The 27,473-nt window shown below is 27.6% G+C and overlaps 1 protein-coding gene across 4 annotated transcripts in view; it reads right to left on the reverse strand.

The window, feature by feature from the left end:
• The window catches only part of LOC129966056 (nephrin-like), a 171,610-nt gene that overhangs the window by 77,844 nt on the left and 66,293 nt on the right, over nt 1-27,473 (reverse strand). For all 4 annotated transcript variants that reach the window (XM_056080414.1, XM_056080417.1, XM_056080415.1 and 1 more), the window contains exon 3: nt 14,358-14,510. In XM_056080414.1, the coding sequence (XP_055936389.1) occupies nt 14,358-14,510 (153 nt within the window). The remainder of the gene's footprint in view (nt 1-14,357; nt 14,511-27,473) is intronic.

Here is a 27,473-nt window from a genome sequence, read left to right on the forward strand (position 1 = left end):
GTCTTTCAGTTAAGAGATAATTGATGCATCTGAGGATAATTTTATGATTCCTTCATTATTTTTTTGTGTGTGGGGGGAGAATTAACAAAAAGCAATAAATTTACAATTTCCTCATTGAATAGTCAACCTACAGTTAAAGTGATGTTTCTTTTATCAAAAATTGCAAATCTCACAGAAAGAAAATGACTCGTCGAAGTCTGTCTATCGTATTCAAACTATAGATATTCGTATTCGCAATCTTTTGCATTCAAATTTTGTAATTAATTGCATAAAAATTAATCATGTTTTAAACATTTTTTTAATTAAGATTTTTTTTAAATAAAAAGTGTTTTTTTTTTCATTTATGTTCCTTCTTTTATTATAAATTATGTTCTCCATTGATGAGCTTTGAGCTCATGAGCTCTCTATCCATTCTTATTCTTCTGTCTGTAATTGAAGATGAAATCTAAAAACATGGGAACTTAAAGTTGAACAATGAATTTGTGGGTTTTTATTACTACTTTTCAACAAAATTTTGCCTCATAAATGGTAAAACTAGTTTATAAGTTTCATGTAGCAACACTGAAATTAGGAATTCAAATTCGCGTAAATAAAGCCTTTTTACTTCTTTATTATTAAACTATTTATAAATTATTTTATTGCAAATAATAATTAAAATTAAGACTTTCTTAATTCATCGCTCATGGTTCTTTATTGGCAACAATGAACATGTAGCTTCTGTGAAACATTAAGTATTCGGAACAGGTATACCATTTATGTATTTAAATGCTTTTGTTATTTACGTTTGTTTACAATCCTGCTTAATGATGGAATTGCTTTAAAATAAATAATTGTTTTCTACTTATTATAGGTTCTCTTTGTCCTTCCGATATCACACCCTTCACAACTATTTTCGCAATTCTTTATCTCTTGCGTGACAGTATAGTGTGGCTTCAATCTGGCATCCCATCTCTGAGCTGATGAAAGCACCCAATTTCGAAGCTACGCCCATCTACATTATCTATGATTTTCGAAAATTATGCAATGCTTCTGTTTCGGAAGCTTTGCATAAATTATGCTTTAGGGCGTCGGCAACAACTCACTTGTACTGATTATTCTTTGTTCATTCTACTCAAAGGCAATTTTCGGAAATCTTGTATGCAAATCTCTATTAACACCTCTTATACAAAATTGTAATTCAGAATAAGCTTTTAGTTTTTTTTTGTTTGTTTTTTTTGCAATCGTTCCATTACTCTGTATCTATATAGATTTAAAAATTTGATTCACCTTTGTGCCCTTGCATACAATTAGTGTAGCAGCTGATCACTACACATTTAAGTTTTCACTGGTTGAATATTTTCATTTGAAGGAGTTTGCATTACAGCATCAAGGGATCTGGTTAATTCACAGAAAATCAGAAAGTGTTTGGTAGTCTACAAAAAAATTTATAAATTCTGTGTAACAGACTGGGCCAAATGTGAACCTGTTGTTAATCTTACTTCCGCAGATTGGACCACTATGTTTTCTTTTTATTGCTATTTTGAAAGACTTTTTTTTTTTTTTTTGTAAGTTGATGTATTTTGTTGTCAGAGGAGGCATACTTTTGTACTTATGATCTATTTAGATTTTTATACTGATATTTATATCAGTTGCATTTGTGCGTTCTGCTTTTACAAAGAACCAATTCAATCATATTAAAAATATTCCGAAATAGAGGGAGTTTTATACACTGAGGTGACAAAAGTCATGGGATAGCAATGTGTAAATATACTGATTAGAAACGCTATCAAGTGCAAAATATGTCAATGGGCAATGCATTGGTAGGGCTTTCATTTGCAATCAATTCATGCTCCATGTGAAAAGGATCACTGAATGATGGGATTATAGTAGCATGACGGGGATTAAGTGATTTTGAATTCATAATGCTAGTTGAAGCTCCATTTATTGGTATAATTGAATGGAGCATTCCATTTCGGAAAATTTAAGGGAATTTTATATTCCGAGATCCTTAATGCCAAGTATATGTCAAGAACACTTAATCTCAGGTATAACCTCCCACCATGGACAACGCAGTGACCAACCGCCTGCACTTAATAACCGAAATAGGCAAAGTACGCGTAGAATTGTTAGCGCTCACAGGTAAGCAACAATGTGTGAAATAATCACATGAATCAATGTGGGAATTATAACGAACTTGGCCTTTAATGCAGTGAGACAAAATTTTCTTTTAATAGGTTATGGCAGCAGAAGACCGATTCGAATGCTTTTACTAACAGCATGGAATCGCCTGTGTACTGTGCAAGCTTCAAGGTTACTCCAAAATGGTGAGGGCTGTCCGAGTGAGCCCATCATTTACTGAAAATGGTTATGTTCAACTACCTGGAGACCATTTGTAGCCATTCATGCACTCCATGTACCCCTACAATGATGGAATTTTTATAGATGAAAATATGCAATATCACCAGGTCACAACTATTCGCGATTGATTTGAAGAGTATTCTGAATAATTCGAGCCATTGATTTAGCCGCTTAGATCGCCTTACATGAATCCCATCGAACATTCACAAAATTCATGCACAAAATCAAAGAGCATGGTTTTTATTCATGGATCAGCTTTTTTTTTCCGACCTTTGTTTACGGGCTTTCATTTTGAACAAAATATTGTTATTACAACTTGTCAGACTTTGCGTCATTCATACACCGGACGAAAATTACAGGACAGTATATTGCTTATTGCGCAATCATTTTCTATGGTATTTTTGTTATTTTCCAACCAGACTATTGCTAATTTGTTGATGAAGCTTAGCAAAGTGTCCTCTATAATTATTTGCATTTTCTAATAATATTGCTTTTCTCTTTTGTTATTTGAAAATATAATGTACCAATAAAATGAGTCCTTTTCTAAGACAAATTCGGCTAGGAAATTCCAGTCTAATTATAAACAAGCCGTTTATAACTTCCAACAATTCGTACACGATTTTAGTAGCATTTGTTAAATATTAACCAATTTTTATAGACTACGTCTTATCACTCCAAATGAGGGAACTATTTCAAATTATTTGCAGAATACAAAAAAAAGCATTCTAATTGATTAGCCACTCACACTAAATGGCGAAATTAATAGGCAAATGAATTTGCCGAAATCCATCCAGTTACTGAAGCTAGGGTCAAGGTTTTAGTTTGTGATATCTCTAGAAATTGGTGAGAGATTGGAGAGGAATAGACAACTGTTGATATTACCTCTTAGGAATATAAAATTTCATCTTTATAAAACATTATGAAATAAGATCTGTGGCTGCAGCTGGGAAGTTCTATCAAGGTTTCAAGGTTTTTCTTAATGATTTGTGATAATTGTATAATGTTCTTCTTATTTTTTTTTTTTTATTTTTTTTTTTTTCGAAATTAGAGTGTGGCGAGAGATAGGCAATCATTTCAGCTGCATCAAAGAAATTATTAGTTATCGTGTGAAATAACTCTCGTATATATTATGATAATATAAATGAAAACAAGTTTACTTTTTAAAGGACCTGTTTATATATGCTTTAGTAATTAAATCATGTAAATCAAGTAATCAAGTAATTAAATCAATTAAGTCAAAAATTTTACAAGCATTGATTTTTTTAAAATTTTTTGCTATTGTATTCAGGAGGTACATCTACCCCAGCTTTTTTTATGGTCCTCAAAATTTAATGATATTGAGAACATTCTATTCTGCATTATCAAAAAGTTTCGGTGTGCATTAAAACTATAATTATTTCAAACAGTAATTCTGATTCCATATTAGTGATTCTATATTACATATTAGAATCACTAATTCAATCAAAAATTATTTAATAACTCCAAATAAGTATTACTAATTTAATCATTGAGGTAAAAAATTTAAATATTTTCCATAAGTTTATGTTTAAAGATAGTCATTTGAATCATTTGAAATTTTTTAAAGAAATATTGAAATACGTTTAATAATACTTCGTTCTGAAATTCCATACACTATTAAAAAAAATAACTCTGTGATGACATGCTATGGATATTTCTGCAAAGCCAGAATTTGATCATTTTCTTGTCATATAATTTGCATTTATTTGTTTGATTTATGATTTGATACATTTCAATGTTTCGCAATTGCCTTTTGCCATGTATTTTGCTGAATTTTGTAAATGAAATGTAAATGCATTCGTTCTGCATTTTCTGTGCGTAATTGTTTCATTTAACTAGTGTTAAAGAAGTAGCAAATATGTTAATGAATTTTTTCAATTCATATACTCTTCTATGATTTTACCTATAGCACGTCATTGTTCCTTCCTCCAGCATTACTGTTTCAATATGCTATAGAGTAGATGACCCATCTTCTAAAACGCTTGTATCCATTTGTAAAGTTTTTATATAAGAAACAATACTAATTTCATTTAGAAATAGAATTAGCTGCCGTAAGAGCACGGTTTTCATATCTTATACTTCAAAAATTGTAACAACTTTTTTTACAATAAACCATTCTGACATCCTTTCTATAACACTATTTCAATACCATATAGACAGAGTTAATCGTGTTACATGAAATTTCAATGCAGCAGATTTTAATAGACGAAAAAAAATAGAAGAAAATAGAATATAAAATAAATTCCTTCCAAATGTTTTCGACTGTCTTGAGAACTCGATTTTCTTTAAAAAATGTTTCATAAATTGTGATTCTCTTAGAAAACGAAATTTTGATATCCTTTCTGCAATACCTTTTGATGCAATACAGTGAGACACAAGCATTTTTTAAAAAATTAAATGCTTTTTCACATTTCCAGTAAAGAAACTATTATTAACGTGGCTTGACAGATAAGAGAATTACAATAATGGAATATTTCTAATTTTTATACTAATTTATACCCTAAAATTATTTAGATATGTTTCTAAATATAAAGACATTAAATTTAATTTAATTCATATCATTCCGGAAGATGAAACACCCCAATTTCAGTATCTCAACACATTTACAAATGCGTGCAACACTGCCGCTCTAATATGTCATCAAAGTAGAACGTGTAACCCTTCCCTGCAGGAAAAGAACTTCCAGAAACTTTAACTCGTCAAAACTCTGTCGTATAATTTATGTTGCCTCCCCTGAAAGGCGTGCGAGAGTTGAATAATTAAAGAAGGGGGACCCTTTGTCTCTCGCTTTCTCTTTTGTAACTGTAGCAAGACATAAAATTATCAACAAGCAAAGCAGCAGGCATTGAATGGCTGGACACGTACTTCCAAATTTGCATTCCTCGCCATTTTGGTGGTAGGGAGTGCTTCTTCCGCGGGGATCAAATTTAAATAATATTCTAAACAGTGTTTCAAGAACCCCCTCCTGTTGTTTCTTGTGAGTTAATGGCTTATCGTATGCATTTTTATTCCCCAAAACTGTTTTATAATTCATTTGGCTCGTTCAAATACGTGAGGGAGACAAAATACACGAGTGTCTCGGCTAAATTGCCACAATAATCCAAAGCAGGAAAATTATAAAAATGACTTTGATTTTTTTTTTTTTTTTCCTTCTTCTTCTTTTCTTTTTGAGAAAATGTCATGGGTCAAATAAATAAGGCATTATGATGCCTCAGAAGTGAGTGAGCATGAATGGTGTTTAGTTAGAGGATAAGATTTGTTTGCTGTCCTATAATAATCGTAGTTTAAGTTCTCGTACTTCCTTAACGATCTTCATTATAATGTAAAGGAGCATTTGATATAAGATTATCAAAAAAGTGCAACTTTCTGATTAGTTGCGCATTAGCTTTGATAAATTAAACACAGACTTTTTTCTTACTAAATTAATATAAAATTACGACATAATGTGTACAAGTGAAAGAATAAAAATCAATATATTCAAATAGATTAACTATAATTTTTCATTTATTGATTTAAAACTATTTTCATTGTGAAAAGCGATAGATAATGTTTATAATTGCGATACATTTGTAATAGAACATATTGCGATAAATGTGTTTATATAATTAAAATTATTTTATTATAATTGTGATAAATTTGTTTGTGAAAGAACAATATTAGTGTGCAGATTATCTAGCTAATCTGCAGATGCTTGATTTGCTCCGTTAAGGTGTGAAATCAAGAGTTTCAGCATTTTAACTAGGTAATGGACACATTAGCGTTACAGCTTAAAAGTTTATCTCTCCCATTTCCTTTCCCTACTCCTTCCCCTTCTCCCTCCACTTTTAATTTGGCTTCACCAGCATCTGGTCGTCGCCGGTTGCTTTTATTTCTCACTATTTGTTTCGGCTGCCAGTACGTTGCATGGCTAATTCTACTTACAAATTCATTTCTGCGTGTTTTAGTGTGAATTTCTGCTATGATTTTTAAAAGCAGAAAATTTAGCTCCAAGTATGCAAGCTAGCACCGATTTGATGAATAAACGCTTCTTCCCAAACTTCTTTAGCGAAGACTCAAAATATAGAAGTGTTTTTAATGACAAAACCGTAATATTTTAAACCATTTGATTCTTTCTATTGAAGTTTTTCAATTGATTGATGATTGATTCTGTTATCTAATGCGTTGATTGTTCGATTGTATTAATTTGATTCTTTAGATTTCAAAAAATAAATGAACAACATATAATGTAAGCTTACATAAACGTTGCTGTTGTTCTAGCAAGTATTTTATTTTCACTTTAATAAGTACTTAGTAGGTAAAGTGCAAATGGACGAGTGTCTAATAGTTAATGGGCAAATTACCTAGACAATTCTCAGATTACCTAGGTAGCTTGAAAAATGCAGTAATTTTCAGCACTTTAACGGATTACCCTAGTCAATGTGCAGATTAGCTAGCTAATCTGCAGATTAATTGATTTCTGCACTTTAGCGGTAACATATACACGTGCTTAACATTCTCACTAGACACATTTGAATGTTTACTCATGCATAAACATCCGATGATATCAAACAAATTTTAGCTTCGAAGAATGTAGTCCTTTAGATCATATTGTAAACTTTCAACAAAAAGCACGCTTAGGTACTCTAGCTAAATTAATGTCTGCAAATGGCAAACAATGGAACATGAAGAAATACAGTGAAACAAAAGATATGCTTAGTTTTAAAATAGCATATGTTTTTGAAAAAAAATAAAAAGGAAATTATATCACGGAAAACATTATAATAATTGAAAATCTCAATATTCTTTTATAAACATCATTAAAAATCAGTTGCAAGCAAAAGAGCTGAATATTTAAGAAATTTTTGCAATATCCAGCTATGTATTTAGTCATGTTTCGTATAATTTCGTACAATAATTCTTAACGATCACAGCGATAATATTACGAACTTTCCTATTTTGAATCATTTATATCATTCGCTATATGACTATGCAATTAATACATGGATAATTTTAGAAAAAATGTCGTTTTTTAGAATTTGTTTAAATTTATGCTATTAAATGCCAATTTTCAAAAATTATTAATGTTAATTTCAAACATTGACATTCTATGGCTAATCTTTAAAAGTCTTAAATCCAAAAATATGGTTACAGTATGTCTACACAATGTTTTTCTAAGAAAGTACTCCTAACGTTTTCAGATACCTTAAATTTTATTTTTTACATATTGAAAATTATGTTTAGTATATTGTAACACTATTTACATTGTCTACTCGTAACCTATTTTTAAACAACGTATATTTCATAAGTTAAAATTTCTTTTCTAATTTTTTATTCAGAATAAATTTTATGACATTTTAAATTAAAATTCAAGAATATTTCAAGGATTAGAAATTTTTAATGTTTCCAAAATATAAATTTTCTGAATATTTCTTGGAAAAAGACATATTGATTTAAACTATAATTCACTCTCAAAATTTAAATGCTAAACCAGCGAAAGCTTAGTCTATAAAAACCCCATTTAATTTCTGCTTTAAATTTTAATGATGCGTGACTGGAGTTTTCAAATTTTGAAACCATGCAACCCTCTTTTTACATATTTAATGTATATGACTACTTCATCCTTGGCTATATATATATATATATATATATAACAAATAGTACACGTTCTTTTTAGAAGAGGTTTTATGAGTCAAAAAGAAACTTATATCGAGGAAAAACCTTTAAGAATGAATAGCGATCCATTTCATCCTTGGCTATAATTTTTCAAACGGATAAAGTCAAGTAGAGATTTTATGAACCAAAAAGGAACTTTCTTTAAGAAGTTCCTTTTAAAGTTTTTTTATAGCTTTTAGAATTTCTTATTTCCAAGAGAGGCTTTATGAGTCAAAAAGGAACTTGAATTAAGAATATATAGCGAGCCACTTCATCCTTGGTTATGTTTTTTTAAACAAATAGCACACGTTCTTTCCAGAAGAGGTTTTATGAGTCACAATGGAACTTATTGTTAAATATTATAAATTTTACACAAATAATAGTGAGATGCTTTGAAATTAAAGCATAAGGAAACTGAATTGAACAATCGTAGTGAAAAATAGCTTCTGATTAGGTGACCAAGATTTGAATTGACACGAGTCTATTGTTTGCATATTGCAATCTTATCACAATTTTACGACCCGTAACCATTGACTGGAGACCCACTATTTGGGAACCTCATATGTATGAAATATATTCCTTTTATATAAAAATAAGAACCTCGAAAAATAAATATATTTATAATCTTTGTATTATTAAACCTATTTGTTATAAAATGTGTAACCTTTGTCTTAATATTTACTCTCTTTTCTTCTTCAGCATCAATTTCAAGAAGAGTTTAAAATGAGGTAAAAGTAAGGATTATATTCAAAACTATTTTACTTTTGAAATATGGAATATTCGATTTAAATATGTGTTGTACCGCTCAAATTCCGTTTTTTAGATAATTTATTTTTAGATAAACAATGCAAGTTTAGAACTCGAAGGATTTAAGCTAGATAAATAAATTCATATATGAATAATTCCGAAGAATTATATTCTTGAGCTCTTTGCAAACTAACAAAATCGTTCAGTTTAACAAAAAAAGGAGAAATTTAAGAACATTTAAAAAAATTATTTTAAATTCAAAATGTTTAATTGGAAAAAAATTACATGTAGCCTCAATGATGGGGCATAAATATATTTTTTCCAATTTAAATTTTTGCAACAGGGGCATGCTAAGTTATTTTCAAATATTTTCAGATATCAATGTGTAAGGTATCAATTTTTAAGCTCAACAACGCCAACCTTTTGAAATAAAACACTAGAAAAATTATCACACTATTTTAATTAATACTGTAGCATTTTATTATTTATTCTCGGTTAAGATATCGCCCACCACACCATATTTAGAATGCACTTGGGCCGCATAGACAATGAATCTTTTGTGGAATCGGGTCTCCAGCTTGTAGTCTAGAATTTACCACACTTCCAGCGCGGCCTGTCAAACACCGAAAACTTACGTTGTAATGAGGGCTGCTGGTCCTTTACATTTGAGTCAAATTGAAAGCAAGCTATTCATTTATGTGTGCACACAGCTATACAGCATAAAAAAGTACACAATATGTGTGCACACAGCTTACACAGTATACTACATTCTCCTGCATTACTCACAGAAATAATAATTTTTTAAACTCATTTCTAAAACAAATTGGAGTAAGACAATATCGCCATCGTAGCAGTAATAACTGCAACTATTTCTTTATTCATCAACTGGCCTACTCAAGCAGTCAAGCGTTGTATCAAATTTGATTAGATCAATCAATCAATCACTGTTCTTTGAAGCAGAAAACATGTGCGTCTCTTCAAATAACGAATCATTTGACACAAATGCTGGTTCAAACATTTCAGTGAATAATTTACGCAGTGACTTCAATATAATGCAATATCGAACCAGTATTTCACTGGAAGAAAACTGATTTTCCAAAGGTATAATTACTAAACTAAGTAATGATAACTTATTCTGCATTCTTCTTTTTCATTAACATATACCAGATTCAGGGACCTCAGTAATGAGCCTAATAATGAGGTCTGGATAAAGATAGAGAGTTCGTGCCCTGCTTCCATATAAATATGCCATGTGCGCGTCCTGTAGACACATTCAGTATGCTTCCGTCGTAATTCAAAATACATAATTTTGGTATAATATAAAAATTTCAAAAGTCAAGAACAAGTTAAAGTATTATTAAGATAAAAATTACAACGTTATAATTAAGATATTTCGGTGTAAGTTCAAAATGAGACACATAAATAGAATAAATAGGATTAAGGAATAGATGGTTCGAGCCCTGCTTCTACAGAAAATCTGTCATCTGCTTGTGCTTAAGACACATTCAATATGTCACCGATGTATTCAAAATACATAACGTTGGTATTGTGTAAAAATTTCAAAAGTTTGTAGCAATTTAAAGCATCACAAAAATCAAAATTATAACGTTACATAATTAAGATATATTGTGTAAGTTCAAAATGGGGCATATAAAAAGGATAAATTGGTTAGAAGGGTAGAAGATTCGAGCCTTGCTTCCACAAAAGAAATCTGTCATGCACGTGTGCTTAAGGCATATTCAGTACATCTCTGCCGTAGTTCAAAATGCATAATGTTGGTTTTGTGCAAAAATTTCAAAAGCAGAGGGCAAGCTAAATCACAAAGATAAGAATTGCAGCTTACATAATTAAGATATTCTTGTGTAAGTTCAAACTGGGTACATAAATATCTAGATATCAATCTCACACAAATAGCAAAATTCCCTATTCTGGTTTAAATCATTACATTTTTTTTTGAAATGAACAAAAGTAACTGTTGACAGAATATCTATCATTTCTGTGGTTTTTACGATTACTCAAGCATATATGGTTGCCTGTGTAGTATCAAGCATCTAAAATATGAAAGTTCTATAAAAGATTGAATGTTTCCCCAAAAGAAAGGGTAAGGCTGCTTTGAAACTAAATTAATTTATTATACAGGCTAAGATTTTTATTGAAGCATTAAAAGAGGATATATCATAAATCTTTCACCTTGAGCTATAAAAATAGATGTTTCATAGTGAAAATACGAGTGAAAAAATGCTGGAAACTTGAAACAATCAATCAAATCAGAAACGTCTCCCAAGACCTCATTCATAATGTGTATTGATTTCTTTCAATGGCCTACTTCCGTAGCAATGATCCATAAAGATTAATGGAAGTGATATCTTTTAGATGAGGAACTAAGGGAATGAAACAATTTCTGGGAACAAAACTACAATCATTCTGCAGAAAAAAATTTCAGACAATAAAACGCTAGTTTAAATTCTTCTCAATGAGATAATACATTTTACTTTAAAAGTATATACATCTTAGCTTATCTAAAATGTATGCAGAAATTGAGCTAAATTGATAAAAAATTTAGAGGCATTCGAATACTTTATTCGCAATTTTTGAACAAGCATTCACATATAAGCCCCCTTTCTTTCCTTTAAAATTGCGGTAATAATATAAAAAAGGTCCCAAACTCAAAGAGAAATGGGATATATTATAAAATGAATGATAGAATTTTGGAACTAACTGAAAAATATTTCTTTCAAAGCATCTAATCCTTGAATCTTTTGAAATAATTTTTTTTAGTATGAATTTATTAGACATCCGATAAAGAATAATATCTCACTCAATAACAGAATTTTACCTTCGTTTGAAATGTATATTTATATTTAATTGTAATTAATTACCTATGTTTAAAGATGAAGAGTACTAATTATTATTATTTATTATTCTCAAAAAGTGTCAGGTGGGTCAAAATGATATCTCAAAAGCAGAATTTGTCTTACCTTGTAGTGTATCGTTAATTATGTTTAATAATCTAAATCTTAAGACCAATCATGAATTAAAACTTTAATTTTTGAATAATCGATTTCAAATGTAGTGTAATCCCTATTATAAGTACTAATTTAATTAAGTACGATCCAAACCTGATAATTAAAGATAAAATATCCTGATAATAAAAGAGAAAAAGATTATTTGTAAAGAGAAAAAAATTGCTTATAATATATTAACTAAAAGTTTACCAAAGCACATACAGTTGTTTACACAGTTGAAACGTGCTTTAATGTGGCTTTTGCGTTTGTCTTTAACATGGTAAAAACAAGCGAGCGCAGCAGTTCTTTCAACGACTCTGTGCGCAATATTATTTGTCTTGTCAGAAAATTATTGTAAATCTTTGCGATTCAACTTTTTTGTATTAGAAACAAAATTTTATTGTGCGAACATATCAGTCAGATTCAGTTGTTTCCGTGTCTTTGCTCGTTTTTATTCAGGAAAATTTGGTTTGCTTAGTCCTTTATTTCATCCCCATCACTGGCTCTGTTAGCGAAACTGATAATTCAAGGTTTATTGTAGGCCAAATTTTATTGGAAAATTGTCGGGAAAAAAATGTGTTCAAATTTTGTTATTTGAGAAGACTAAAATATTTTACAGAATGCATTTGGATTCACACTGCTGCAGAAATATAATGCTTTATTTATTTAATTTTGTTTAAAACTTTTAAAGCATATCAATTAACATATTGAAATTGCCTGTGTCTATTACATATGACAAAAACACGGTGGATATTAAGCATAATGTCTACAATAGAGAGCTCTAAACTCAAGGCCACCTACTAGCTATTGGTCACGTGTTAATTCGTTCATGGTTCCCGACAAAATCTTGCATCTTAAAACAATTTGCAAGAATGCAATATGAACTTTAAATATCCATCAAACTACACAGCATCAATAAGACAAAAAATAGCGCAATACACAGACAAGCAACTTGTGTTGAGTGACAAGAAATGAAGTAACAGAATAAGCGGGTTTTCAACAGCAGTTGAGGTATAAAAGAAGGTGAATCCTTTCACGTGTTACATCGGTGGCATCGTCTGTTGCTCAGATCTAAGGATTCGCCAATAATTTTTTAAAGCAATTCCTCAGATCCCATCCACTTTATCAAAAGCACCATTTCTCTTCAATTCAGTTTGCGTATACACTAATCTCGATGCTACATATGTAATTATTTGTGAATGCATTTATTATATTTAATTATTAATATCTATTCCTTTATTAAAGTTCTTTTTTAGCTCACAAACCATATTTCGCAAAGAATATGTATTGTTTCCCTTAGAAAGACACCGAAAATGAAATAGATTAGTTTCTAAGTAATACTATTTATAGATTCGGGCTCAACGAAAGATGGACCAAAATGTTTAAAAGTTTGTGAGATTCTGATCTATGATATAATATCAAAAGAATATCAATTTTTTAAAATTGAAAGTAAAATAAAATAAAAATTATTTTATTGTATATCATTTAAATAACTTTTTCGAAATATATATATATATATATATATATATATATATATTGCTACTCACGAATAGACATATTAGCAAAATAAAATGCCTCATAAATTAATTTGTATCCTAATATTATAGCAATTAATTTATGCCGGTGTATTAATGTGTTTCACAGATAAATTCTATGACTATCCAATACTGTAACTCATAGATCAAAGCATATTGATATAACAATATATCTGATGAATAAATTTAAATTTATACAGCAATGCAATTAAATTGCGCATAGTTATATGCAATGTAATGTAGCTGACGTTTGATTGGTTGGCAGTCTTTGACACAAAAGCCAAATTTCCCTTGAATTTATCTGCGACGAACAGATAAATCACCATTGCAATATTTCAATACGGGAGAAATGAGGGTAAATTATAAAAAAAAAACACTGTGTGAAATAATAAAGTTAGAAAAATTATGAGAAATGTTAAAATAATAAAGTAATAAGAAATTTATGTGATGATAAGGTAATAACAGGAAAGGAGTCAGAAAGTAATGAACGTAACTAACAGAAGAACAGAACGTAACTTCGATGACCTTAAAAACTTGAGTATTACTAAATGTTTTAAAAACAACAACAAAAAAAAAGCATAATAAATATGGACAACTAAAATGAATATAAAAAATAATGCTACGAATGAAAAATAAAAGTTTTGCTTAAATTATCTCTCACTAAATCATTTAAACGTATAGGCCTTGTTTTCTGCTATTTATTGCAGTACAATGCGATTAAAAATAAATTTGCTCTTTGCGCTGCTACAATGACAAATTAACAATTGAATTAATAGACATACACGCATTGCACTAATTCCTAAACCAGAAGCTATAATTATAGCATGGACATATACTTATCATTTATACTATTCTAGATAACACAATTAAAAGGTACAGACATAAAATATGGGTTGAATGTATATTTTCTGTTCATAAGTGGCCATTTCATATACATTCCTGAATGTTAATTATATAAACATTCAAGAAAGAAAATATATCATATTACAAATACATATTTTAAATTTCCGTTGTGATTTCTGGCTGGGGAAAATTATTGCGTGAAAATCTGAGACTCAAAACTTTATAAGAAGTAAACACTCACCGTCAAACAGTTCGTTTTCATTCTTGTACCATACGAGTTGTGTCGGAGGTTTGCTTGCAACAGCTTTGCAGTAGAGAACGACTTTATCACCTTGCCGAACTTCAATGTTGTTGCCAGCAGGAAGATCATTGATAGATAATGGCTGAGGAGGAACTGTGGGGAAAGAAAATAATACTATTAACACAACATAAAGACGTTTTGTTACAATAATGTGACTTTTTGGAACTACTATGAATATATTAAAACAAAATAGCTACGTTCCATAAAATAATCTGAGAATTTTATGAATTATAAAAAAATGAAAAGTCAAATTTTTAAAACTTTGTATTAAATAAACGCTTAAATAGTTTCTTTGTACAAAATAAACGGTTAAATATTTCCTATGTTATGATATTCTTTTAATTACTGTAATTTTTAATGCATCCTCAATAGTATAATAAAGTATATATTATTATCAAGAGGCGACTTGAACAATCGGCGATAGTAATAAAGTTAGAACGTAGTGATTGAAGTTGGTTTAATTTTAATGTAAAAATCAATTTTAATCAATCTTGGATTTCGTTCTAACTTGATCACTAAATCTACTGAAACCTTAACTGAAAATGATACATATCATCAATTCTGCTGTTACAGTAAACTTTCTTTAAACAGCCACTCGAACTAGTACTACATCCCTACTGGACCATATTATTTGGCGATGAGTCATTCTTTCCTGTTAAAACTTGAAATTTCACCCTTTTAGTACATGATTGAACTGTTCAATAGGCCGCTCCTCAATATAATATTTTTCTCTCTAACATATTGTTGGTTTGTTCCCCCGCTTGGGGAAATGTGTATAATTGTACAATTCGATCATTTTTGCATAATTTTCTATAGTTCAGTTACTTTCTGTAATCAGACAAGTGTCTGGCCCTCTTTAGGTATAAGATGCAAAAGAATTAACTGCAAACATCCGTCCTAAATTCAATGATTATGGTGCACTTGATGTAACTTGATTTAATTCACTTAATGCTCTTGATGCATTTGATGTGAAGTACTTAATGTGCTTGATATAAAGTAATTAATGCACTTGAAACTTGCTACCAGTACAATGTAAGATTAAAGAGGCAATTACGCATATTCTATATAAAATAGCAAATCTAACGGTTTTACAAATAGGAGGAACTGTCTGTATCTTTTCGAACCATAAGGAAGCCCGTGTGCATGAATGGGGGCGAACATCTTTCTCTATGCATAATTTATATGGGTAGCTATTTTCGCTATGAATAAATGTTGATATTTGTTATATGATCAAGGGTCATCACATAGATTAATTATTACGAAAGTAAATAAAATCTTAAAATTCACTCTGCAATGTATTTATAATCTAAGTTACTATCTGAATTAAAAAATATTTCTCCAATCCATGTTGGTGAGATAAACTTAATATAAATCACAAATGTACAAAAATAAAAAGGTGAGGTAAGAATCTTGACCTGACGAAAACATAAATATATTCCATATATTCTATTAATTATCTCATTTTTATAGAATTGAAACAAATTATATTTTTATGTTAACATTAAAGTTTTGCACCATCATTTATTGTAATTTCATAATTTATTCATAATGATTTAAATTATTGTTCGTTGCTTGGGCTCATTATAAATAATTTAATTTATTTACATTGGAAATTAATAAATATGGTTAAACAAATGTTCATTTATATTTTAAAATACAAAAATAAAACAAATCGTTTTTTAAAATACAAAGTTACAAATTCAAACTATATAATATTTATATAACCTGAATTTCTATATAAAATTAAATATGGAAATTTTAAAATGCAATTACATAATTATAAATTTGAATTTATAATATGCATTTAATAATATGCTAGACTCAAAAAATTTGAAACCCCGTATTTGTGATAAAATTCGTATTCAGTAAAAGAAAATTACTCTAAACTATTGTAATTATAATCCAAATTATTTAAATCAAAAGTTTTAGATTTTCCTTGTACACATTTCTGTTAATTTTCGCTAAGAATTAATGCGTAAATTCAACAATCTATAATCTTTGTATTAAAAAAAACGAGCGAAGAAGAAGTGAAAGGATAAACAGTTGTGAAGGTTAAATTAGCAAGAATTTACGCTTCTAGAGTCAAATTAGCAAGAATTTACTATAACAAAAGCATGTAGAGTTATTTTAATACATAATCTTTACAAACAATTTAAGCCAAGGGAAAGCAAAATGAAAAAAAATTGTAAGGTATAAAAGTTCTAGAGTGAAATTAGAAAAATTCACTATAACAAAAACTAATAACGTCATTTAGATATTCATAGCAAATGCATGAAATTATTTTGAATAAAATATATGACAATTTAACGTAAAACGAAAGTATTAATAAGCTACATATGGATAATACTTTAAAGATCTATTCCTTTTTAAACAACTGAAATATTTTAGAAGGAATCAATAAAAGAATTAAAGATGTAATATAGAAATATAATATGAAAGGATTTAGAATTCAAGAAAAATAAATAAAAGGTTCTGTTTCGGACAATATTAATGCAAAATGCAACAATATGTATTTTTCGAAATTCAAAACTATTTGTGCTTCTATTATTTGTTCGTTTAATATTTTATAATGCATATAAAAGTAGAAGCTGCAAACAATTTAAATATAATCATAACAATACTGAGTGTAAGTAAATATTCAAAGTAATACAATGTACGATGGAACATTTATTAATTCTTGCTTTGGATAGTCTACTGGTTTTTTTGCTTTAAAAATGCAATCAATTCAAAACTTAAGAAACTGCATGTGTTATGTAAAGTTAATTAAATAAGAAACAAAAAATACATTTTTATTCTGTGCATAGAATTTTTGGAACCTAGCAACTTAAAAAAAACTTTAAAATACCTTAAAGCACAATTATATGATCGCATATATTTCTACTTTTCGTATATTTCTGATTGAGCAGCTTAAGCTGAGAATTTATGAATTCAAGTCATGAAATATATTTGTAAATACAGGTTTAATAAAATTAAATATAATGATAAAAATGTGAGTTCGAAGTTTCCGAAATAAATATGTCATCAAGGTAAAATTAAGATAAAATATATCGCGCTATAACTGCTCAATCCATAAGATTTTTCTATGTTACCTAAAGCAATCGAAATATAACAGAAAGTATTTTTATTTTACTCTTTAAATTTAAATAAATATGACAATTAATTATGACTTTAATCCGGCATTTTATATAAAAAAAACTACGTAAACATATTAACTGTACTAAAATAAATAATCTATAAAACAAAAAAATCATCAGTAACAAAGGCAATAAAAATGCATTGTGAAATGAGGGAAAGTTGGAAAAACTAATGACTGTTATCAAACATAAGAAAACTTAAAAGTAAACATAAAACAAAAGTAGCATAAAAGTAAAATTACTACTTTTAAAATCAAGCAAAAAATAATAGGATATGTGCAACAATTTAAACTCACAGCTGCCATTAGTTAAAATATATAACCGCCATTAGTTAAAACATACTGTCATTTTGATAATAATCATCGATAATTACAAATTCAATAAATATAACCTTGCATGGAAAACTAGATTTCATATTCTAAAATATCAGAAAATGCACATATAATTTATATTTGCTAATTCAAATCACAGCGAATTCTTCATTAAGAATTTATTTTAAATGCATTTAAATAAGATGAGAATAAATATATTCATATATTAAAAATACATATAATACGAATTTTTTTTATCCATTTTTAGTAATTCATATGTGCAATTCACATTGTAAATGGCACACCGTTCTAAGTAACATAATTTGCATTTCAGATTTGGTGAGAGCTCTCTGAAAAAAAGCGTTCTCACAATTTTTTTAATGTTCCATCTATATAATTGCTTTCAGGGGGCTTCATTAGAGGACGAAGTTGTTCGATGTAATCTTTCCCAAAGAACATCGCTATAAACTAATGTCCCTAACCCTAACAGCCAATTTAACATCACATGAAATATCCAATTATTCAGAGCGCGTCATTTTCTCTGAAAAAGCGACGCCGCCTCGAGCTGCTGCGAAGCTTTTAGACTTGTTTCTTCTTTCCCCTTAAATGTTATTTACCTTTTCATTTTCGGCCCAAAATATTTTTTCGCCTTGTTAATTTGGATGGAATGCTCGATTTTTTTAAAAAAATAATATTCTTAGATACAGGCTGGCTTTGAGTACATTTATAAAGTTTCTTTATTGTCTTTAAAATTTTGTGTTTATATAACATGGTGTTTCTGCGAATTTTAGCTTTAATTTTGTATTAAATTTATTCTTAATAAATATAATAAAATTATATGTTTTCTTTTACCTAAACATCATGCTGCTGTAGGAACAATGGCTTAAATTACACTGGATCTTCCTCTAACATGCTTTAAAGTTTCTTTGCGATATTAAGATCATGCTCAAAAGTTAATCTTCATTTTGTATAAAATATGCTAAGCGCTCTTGTAAGATTATTAATCCACTCCCTAGTCCACCAAAACTACGTTTTAATTAAATTTCTCTAATTTATAATGAACTATGAGCAAATTAATAAATAATATAATAATATTAATCCACTCCCTAGTCCACCAAAACTACGTTTTAATTAAATTTCTCTAATTTATAATGAACTATGAGCAAATTAATAAATAATATAATAATATTAATCCACTCCCTAGTCCACCAAAACTACGTTTTAATTACATTTCTCTAATTTATAATGAACTATGAGCAAATTAATAAATAATATAATAATATTAATCCACTCCCTAGTCCACCAAAACTACGTTTTAATTACATTTCTCTAATTTATAATGAACTATGAGCAAATTAATAAATAATATAATAATATTAATCCACTCCCTAGTCCACCAAAACTACGTTTTAATTACATTTCTCTAATTTATAATGAACTATGAGCAAATTAATAAATAATATAATAATATTAATCCACTCCCTAGTCCACCAAAACTACGTTTTAATTACATTTCTCTAATTTATAATGAACTATGAGCAAATTAATAAATAATATAATAATATTAATCCACTCCCTAGTCCACCAAAACTACGTTTTAATTACATTTCTCTAATTTATAATGAACTATGAGCAAATTAATAAATAATATAATAATATTACTCCACTCCCTAGTCCACCAAAACTGCGTTTTAATTACATTTCTCTAATTTATAATGAACTATGAGCAAATTAATAAATAATATAATAATATTAATCCACTCCCTAGTCCACCAAAACTACGTTTTAATTACATTTCTCTAATTTATAATGAACTATGAGCAAATTAATAAATAATATAATAATATTAATCCACTCCCTAGTCCACCAAAACTACGTTTTAATTACATTTCTCTAATTTATAATGAACTATGAGCAAATTAATAAATAATATAATAATATTAATCCACTCCCTAGTCCACCAAAACTACGTTTTAATTACATTTCTCTAATTTATAATGAACTATGAGCAAATTAATTAATAATATAATAATATTAATCCACTCCCTAGTCCACCAAAACTGCGTTTTAATTACATTTCTCTAATTTATAATGAACTATGAGCAAATTAATAAAAAATATAATAATTGTTCATGTAATATAACTAACTGAAACTCCGTAGTTAATTGAACATGCTTAAATGTTTCCTTGCGGTGTTAAGATCATGCTCAAAAGTTAGTCTTAATTTTGCATAAAATGTGCTAATCTCTCTTGTAAAATTATTTATCTAAACTACGCTTGAGTTAAAATGCTTTAATTTATATTGAACTATTAGCAAATTAATAAATAATAAATTAATTGGTTTCTATATAATAATTAATTGAACCTTCCTATAACATGCTTCCTTGTGGTGTTAAGAACATATTCAAGAGTTTCTTTTGCATAAATTATGCTCATATCTCTTCTAAGATGATTAATCCACTCCCTACTTTGCCTAAACTGTGCTTAAAGGGGTTTGCTTTAATTTACATTTAACTATGAGCAAATTTATAAATAATGTAATAACCATTCCAAAAACATAGTTAACTGGACCTTCCTATAACATGCTTAAAAGTTTCTTTTTGATATTAAGATCATGCCCAAGAGTTAATATTAATTTTGCTTAAAATATGCTCATTTCTTCTGTAAAATGATTAATCCACTTCCTACCTTGAAAAAAACCAAAACCACACTTTTAAAGGGGTTTGCTTTAATTTATATTTAACGATGAGTACATTAATAAATGATATAATAATCGATTTCTATATCATAATTAATTGAACCTTCCTATAACATGCTTAAAAGTTTCCTTGTGGTATTAAGACCTTGCTCATGAGTTAATTTTGCATAAAATATGCTCATCTCTCCTGTAAGATGATTAATCTACTACCTAATCTACCAAAACTCTGATTTAAGTGATTTTCTTTAATTTATATTTAACTATGAGCAAATCCAATCCTATAACATAGTTAATTCCTTCGCTCAAGATTTAAAGCATTGCTTTATTAAATTGCTAGCTTTATTTTGTTATAAAATGGATTCAACTCAACTATGGCATACTTAATGAGTTCTTTTATTTGTTAAACGAAAATTTTATTAGAAGATAAGTTGTGTATTAAATACATTTGACCTTCCTACAACAAGGCTGTGCTATAGGAAGTTATGATGAAAACCTTGCTAGAATTTCTTTCTGCAGTAGAGTTAGTATTTTGTTCCATGCTATCTGATCATTTCGTTGATAAAACTTATTGCAAGAGAACTGTCATAGTGTTTCATTGCATTATTAGAAATCTCGGTTACAAGAATTTTTACTATATTCAAAATTTGAATTATGAATATTTCTTTTACATAAATAGATGCGAAATATTTTTTTTCGATAAAGCCATCTATTTAATGTTTTGTTTATGATCAGTGTACACTATGTAATTCTAAGGTTTTCCTTTAAATATAGAGAAACCTTTTGTAATGAAAATATTCTAGTATTTCTATCCCGTGCTCAACATTCGAAATAGTTTCAACGAGATATGGAAATAAAATAGTCCTTCCACCCCACCCCACCCAATAAGAATTGGTTATACAAAAATTCAGAGTAAAAAAAAAATTAATGATTTAAAGAATTTGGAAAGATAATTTTAAATTTAAAAATTACACTAACGTTTCAATTTTAATAGTTAGAGGCTTTAAAATAAAATATAAATAATAAATTAACAATAATAAATAAAGGGGTAATAGATACAATAAAAATAAAGATAGTAGAATCAAAAATAAAAATTTTATTCTTTTAGAATAAATATAATATCCAATACAAATTTCCAAAAAGATCAAAATGCTTACTGATGCTCCAATTCATTGCATGACTTAATTAATTAAGGATTCAAAAGATTTAAAACACGGATTATTCCTCAGCTATTTATTATCTTTCATCAATAGAGAAATTAAAATTGTGAAATGTAAATTCTTCTTCAAAAATTAGTTTATGCTTATTTATATATCTTTAGATGCTCCATATTTTAATTTCGTCCATTTCCAAATCTTTAATAGTTTCTATAGTTTAGATTTTTAGTTAGGGCAGAAGAGCGATACATGATACACAATCAGCAGAGAACCTCTCCTGTATCTTTTACCAAATAGCCTTTGAAATTTTCCACAAACTTAGATTTACTGACTAAGCTTACTATTTGTAAGAAGTTCCAATGGCTCTTATTTGACTAATGTTGAGACTTGTTATTGCTGGATGTTGAGACTTGTTATTGCTGGATGTTGAGACTTGTTATTGTTGGATAACTCGAAATTATAGTCAATTTTCTAAGAGAAAGGTATTATTTGGGTTTCACTTTTTCAACAAGTTAAGTAATAATCGTAAAACCAAATTATATCATTTACCAAAACTTGTTCGGAAAATTTCTCAAATGCTACTTAAACTCAAAGATTTTATTACCCTTTTTTTTTATTTCATACCTCCTGCAATATAAGATTACTGAAAAATTCAAAAGCTTATCGAAATTCATCAATAGCTTAGTTGCATAAATACGAAAACATAAATGTTTCTAAAATTAAAATGAACTCACTTGAGATTTCCAATAACAGGAAGGAATCTTCTTAAAAAACTGGACAAAACATTTTAAACAAGAAATACTTTGGTCAAATAACTAGCATTTATTGCCTTTCAAACGAAAATGATTTTTTTGACTGACTTGAAAATGACTTGCACTCCTTTAGATAAGGGTATGGGTTTTTTTTTCTGTGATATTAATACTTATACATGAGTCATTTTTTTCTTTGACGACAAACTAGATATATTAGTTCATCATAAAATGAATTGAAAATTGAATAGTTTTTAAAAAGATTCCAAATTCGGTGTCAATCTGACAGCCAAAATTATCGTCTTTCATACTGATATTTAATGCATCTTTTACAAACAAAAAAAATTAGTTATGCGATTATTTAAAATTCTAAATTTCTTGCAAAAAAGTAAAATTGTTATTTTTTTTTAAATATTTTGTAAAATAAATTTAAAACTTTAATAAATCTTATTCTATTTCTGCAAAATATGCATCGTTTTTTAAAATTTTAAAACAAGAATAAATTTACTTGACATCAAAATAAAACATCAATGGATTTTTTAAAAAATTTAACAGAAGTTGTTTATAATAATATGAAATTTATAATAATATGAATAAAAATCTTTTAGAATAAGACAGAAAAATTATAATAAACCCAGACCCACATAAAACAATTTCCATGCAAAAAAATATTCATTGCAAATGTTTCCTCAAAACTTCAAAAATAATTTTTAAAAAATAATTGAGAGTGTAATTTTTGAAAACATTTTCTTTTCTTTATAGATCTGAAAAAAATCATCATTCAAAGTTTAAGTTCCAATAATATGAAAATTATATACTATTAAGATTCAGCAATTTAAAAGGAATTTTTTTCTAAAAAAAGAAACTAATAAACACTTGATTTGTTTTTATCTGTTGCATATAAAACCGGACACCTATCGGATTATAGAATCGTCGGACTATATAGAATCATATACAAATCATTGAATTCTACAATGACGCGTCTCTCTACGTGTGAGAAAAAGTCAATACTTAGCAAGAGAGAAATTGCTATGAAAGCTGTTGAATAGAAACACTTTAAATAAACAAATCGTACTTAAAGAGTGAAGGTTTCAAGTTTACACAAGAAAGAATACATCACCAGATACCATGCATCAAGTCATGATAATGAATGCCTGATAAGAGAGAGACTATATTATTTTGTATTCTACACTGTTATTTGTAAAAGATTACATAACATAATGATATTGAATTTAATTAGAAAATAATTTTAACATGTTTGATGCAAATAAATGTGCGAAATAATGAGTTTTTAAATAGCTGAAAAATTCTAATGATAAAAAAGGTTTTTTTCCCTTCATTTACAGAAAATCAAGTCGCAGTAAAATTACATAGTGTAGCATAAAAATAATTTCCATATGATGCAAAGCTGAAATATTCTCAGATTCTTTATCTTATTAATGAAACATCAAACATCGTAATAATAATATTAAGCTTATAACTTATCAAATTTATTATCTATTTTATTCTGCTACTCCTTTAGCAGTATCATTCATATTGCGTTAAATGTAAAAACAATTTCTGCGAGAAGATAATAAAATTTTATATTAGAATTTAAAATTAAATTATTTCTCACAAATGCTAGTTTCTAATTAGAAAATACTACACATAAAATATTCTAGTCTTAAATTTGCAAAGTTACATTTATTCGGGCAAGACTGTGGTAAACATGGAGGAAAATTAAATGCTGCAGCTAATCGAATGGATGATATATATATATATATATATATATATATATATATATATATATATATATATATATATATATATATATATATATATGAGAGAGAGAGATACTACTGATTTCTAAATAAAATTTAATAGAATAGTCCAGAACCATCGCAAAATCATATCGAAATTCAAACTCTTAATATGTTTTGCTAAAATTAATTTTTAAATATCAAACGTTGCTAAAACTCGCAAGAAGTAAATGAAACTCATCGACAGAAACTCATAAACAGGAGCAGGAAAGTTAATGAGTTTCCTACATTAAACATGAACTCGATTAAAATTTTCAATCAGAAAAATAATTCAGTTCTCAGATCTCGCATTATACTATTACTCCAGTCCCATTACTTGAGTCCTAACTAAGTGTATTTACCCCCCTTTCCAAACACAAAGCATTTCAAACTTCTATCCCCTTTAGGTATAGTAATAATAGTTTCTTTCGTTAAATATAATTTACAATAAGTGTCTGCATAGGGAAGAAAGTAATTATGTAAATTTTCTTTTGCCGCTCAACCTGAGTCTTTATCTTTTCTCACGATTAAACAAATTCAGTCACCTTTTTTCCAAAAAAAAAAAAAAAGTCATATTTTTTTTTCTTTTTCTTTTAAGATATTCTTTTTTTACCACAGGAAAGAAAAAAAAATATCGATAGGCTGATCAAGAGATTCTATTGCATTAATTGCGTCTTTTTTTTAATTCCTTGTTTCATCTATCGATACATTTATAGTGGCTTTCCTCAGGGTGTGTGATAATCATCTTGGCTATTCTTGCATTTTTTTAATGTAAATATTTCCGTATGAGTTGATCCCATGGAGATCTAAAAGAAGAAAAAAAACCTACCCAAAAGCTCTAATTATATTCTGGTTGAAAAAATCGCTTGTTATATAGATATGTTAAACTTGACTACCTTTTTTTCTTAAAGGATTTCATCCATTACTCATAAAAAAATTTAGACAACATGTTATGTTTTATATTGTTATTTGCACAGAATATATATAAACCGGAATTTAAAACCTCAAAACCAAAAATAAACATAATTTAGTTATTGATTAAAAAAAAGAAATATTTTAAATAAGCCTTTAAAATTAATAAAAAATTCAATGAGAAAATTTATGAGTATAATAAATTATAAATTGGAATAAAAAAACACAACAAATTAAATATATATATACATTCCGGATAAAAAATATTTAATGATACGTATATGATAGAGACACCGAATGGATTCTATATCTACGAGCATCCACCTTGGCGACTAAATTGATGACATAGTGATGAATTGGCTGACTTTGGCAAAAAAAAAAAAAAAAAAAAACTATTCTGTAAAATATTAAAAACGTTTCACTTTGACTTTACAAAAATTTCAAATTCTTCTGGAAAATTCAATGCTATATATGAAAAACTATATAAAAGCAAGGTGCTAAAGCCAGTCAATCAGTTTTCTCTTTGACTTGGAGCATTACTGTTGGCTTTTGTTTGCTTGTGCTATGAGTTTATAGAAGTAGGAGATTTTTGGTGTGTATGCGTGTACATGTGTAAGAGCGAGAGTGATTACGCTTTAATTATGACTTTTTTACCTGTTTTCTTATGGAATAAAGTGCCATTTTCTCTTTATTTTATTTGTTGGATAGAAAATGGAACGATTTCCTAACAGAATTACCAAAAGGTTTCCCTAACAATATATAGCCAAAAAATTTACATTTTTTCTATTTTATAGATATAAATATATAATAAATGTAATATATAAAATATTATATAAAAAATTGTAATTCATAATATAAAAAAGGACAATGAAAAAAGAAATTAGTGTAAGGATTCACAAATAAAGCAAAACAATTGTTCCGTAAAACTGCTAAGTAAAATAGAAAGATAAGATATGAGTGCACTAAAAATCCTGGGATATTTCATAAGCGGGGAAGACATATGAAAATTATTTCTAACACAATGAGTTCTAAGACAATAATATTCATTGGCAAAGAAACATCGAAATGTATAGTTTTAATCATTCAGTAATTTCGTTTAACAAAAATAGATCAGTACTTTTACTGATGCTTGTACTTTTAATTGTAAAATCAAAAGTTCAAGCATCAGTACGTTTAAGGTATAATAATACTATATGAAAAATTTTGACTTTTGTAATGATAGTTTTTCTACATAATATTTCCTTCTGTATAAATAATAATTTTAAGACTGAATTTATTATTCAGGCTTAAATAAAATTCAATTTAAGAATAAATGACATATTTTTAAAGAATTAATTTACTACGCTTTAATACTGATATAAATGTAGATACCATAAAATCCAAACTAGATAACATTTGAGAACCCTATTGACGATATTGTATTAAAATTCATTAATTATATATGAAAAAAATACTCCTAGACTTTGAATATTATAAATATTAAATTAAAATAAATTAAATATTTTTTTAATGTCAGTCATGTATTAATATGAAAAAATGCATATCAAAAATGGCAGTCTATTCAAAAAGATGCTCCCATTTTTCTTAAATCAATGTTCTATGTTAGTTCACACCTTTATTTATTTATCTACATATCTATATAACGGGATGTCCATTTGTTTATTTCAACCTCATACAAGTTTATATAGATTGGCGATTTTTTTTCAAAATTTCGCATTTCTCAGCACCTCAAAGAGTTAACTGAGCCATTAAAAGATTTCCACTTTTAAAAGGGACAAAATAGAGGTCAAATTATTTTGCATTTTCTGCCATAAATTTAGAACATATCATTACATAAAATTTATAAATTTATATAAATTATAAAATTTTGATATGATAATTTTTGATTATAAATTTATATATATTTTAAAATTTATTAATTTTTAATAATATAAATAAAAATATAAAATACCTATATATTTTAAAATAGCAAATAATATAATATAAATTTTTGAAAATAGTATTTTAATAAAGTCAATTTCATCATCATACAGTATTTTTTACAATTTTTAAGCAATTTTTTTCAATGTAAATTTGAACAAAAAATGTAATTTTTTTTATTGAAATATTTAAATATTTCACTATTCAACTGCTTCTACCACTCGTTCTATTTTACCATTATTAACGTTTCTTTCCTAAATTATTTCCATTTTTATCTAAATTATGTAAAATGAAAATACACATTTTATATAAAGGCAATAATTTTATTAAACCATGTCTTTTAAAACTTTTGAAATTTTTTAACCGTTGAGATTGATTTTGTTTCTTATTTTAAACTGTT

Source organism: Argiope bruennichi, chromosome 4, assembly GCF_947563725.1.
Source record: "Argiope bruennichi chromosome 4, qqArgBrue1.1, whole genome shotgun sequence".
Classification (NCBI taxonomy): Eukaryota; Metazoa; Arthropoda; class Arachnida; order Araneae; family Araneidae; genus Argiope; species Argiope bruennichi.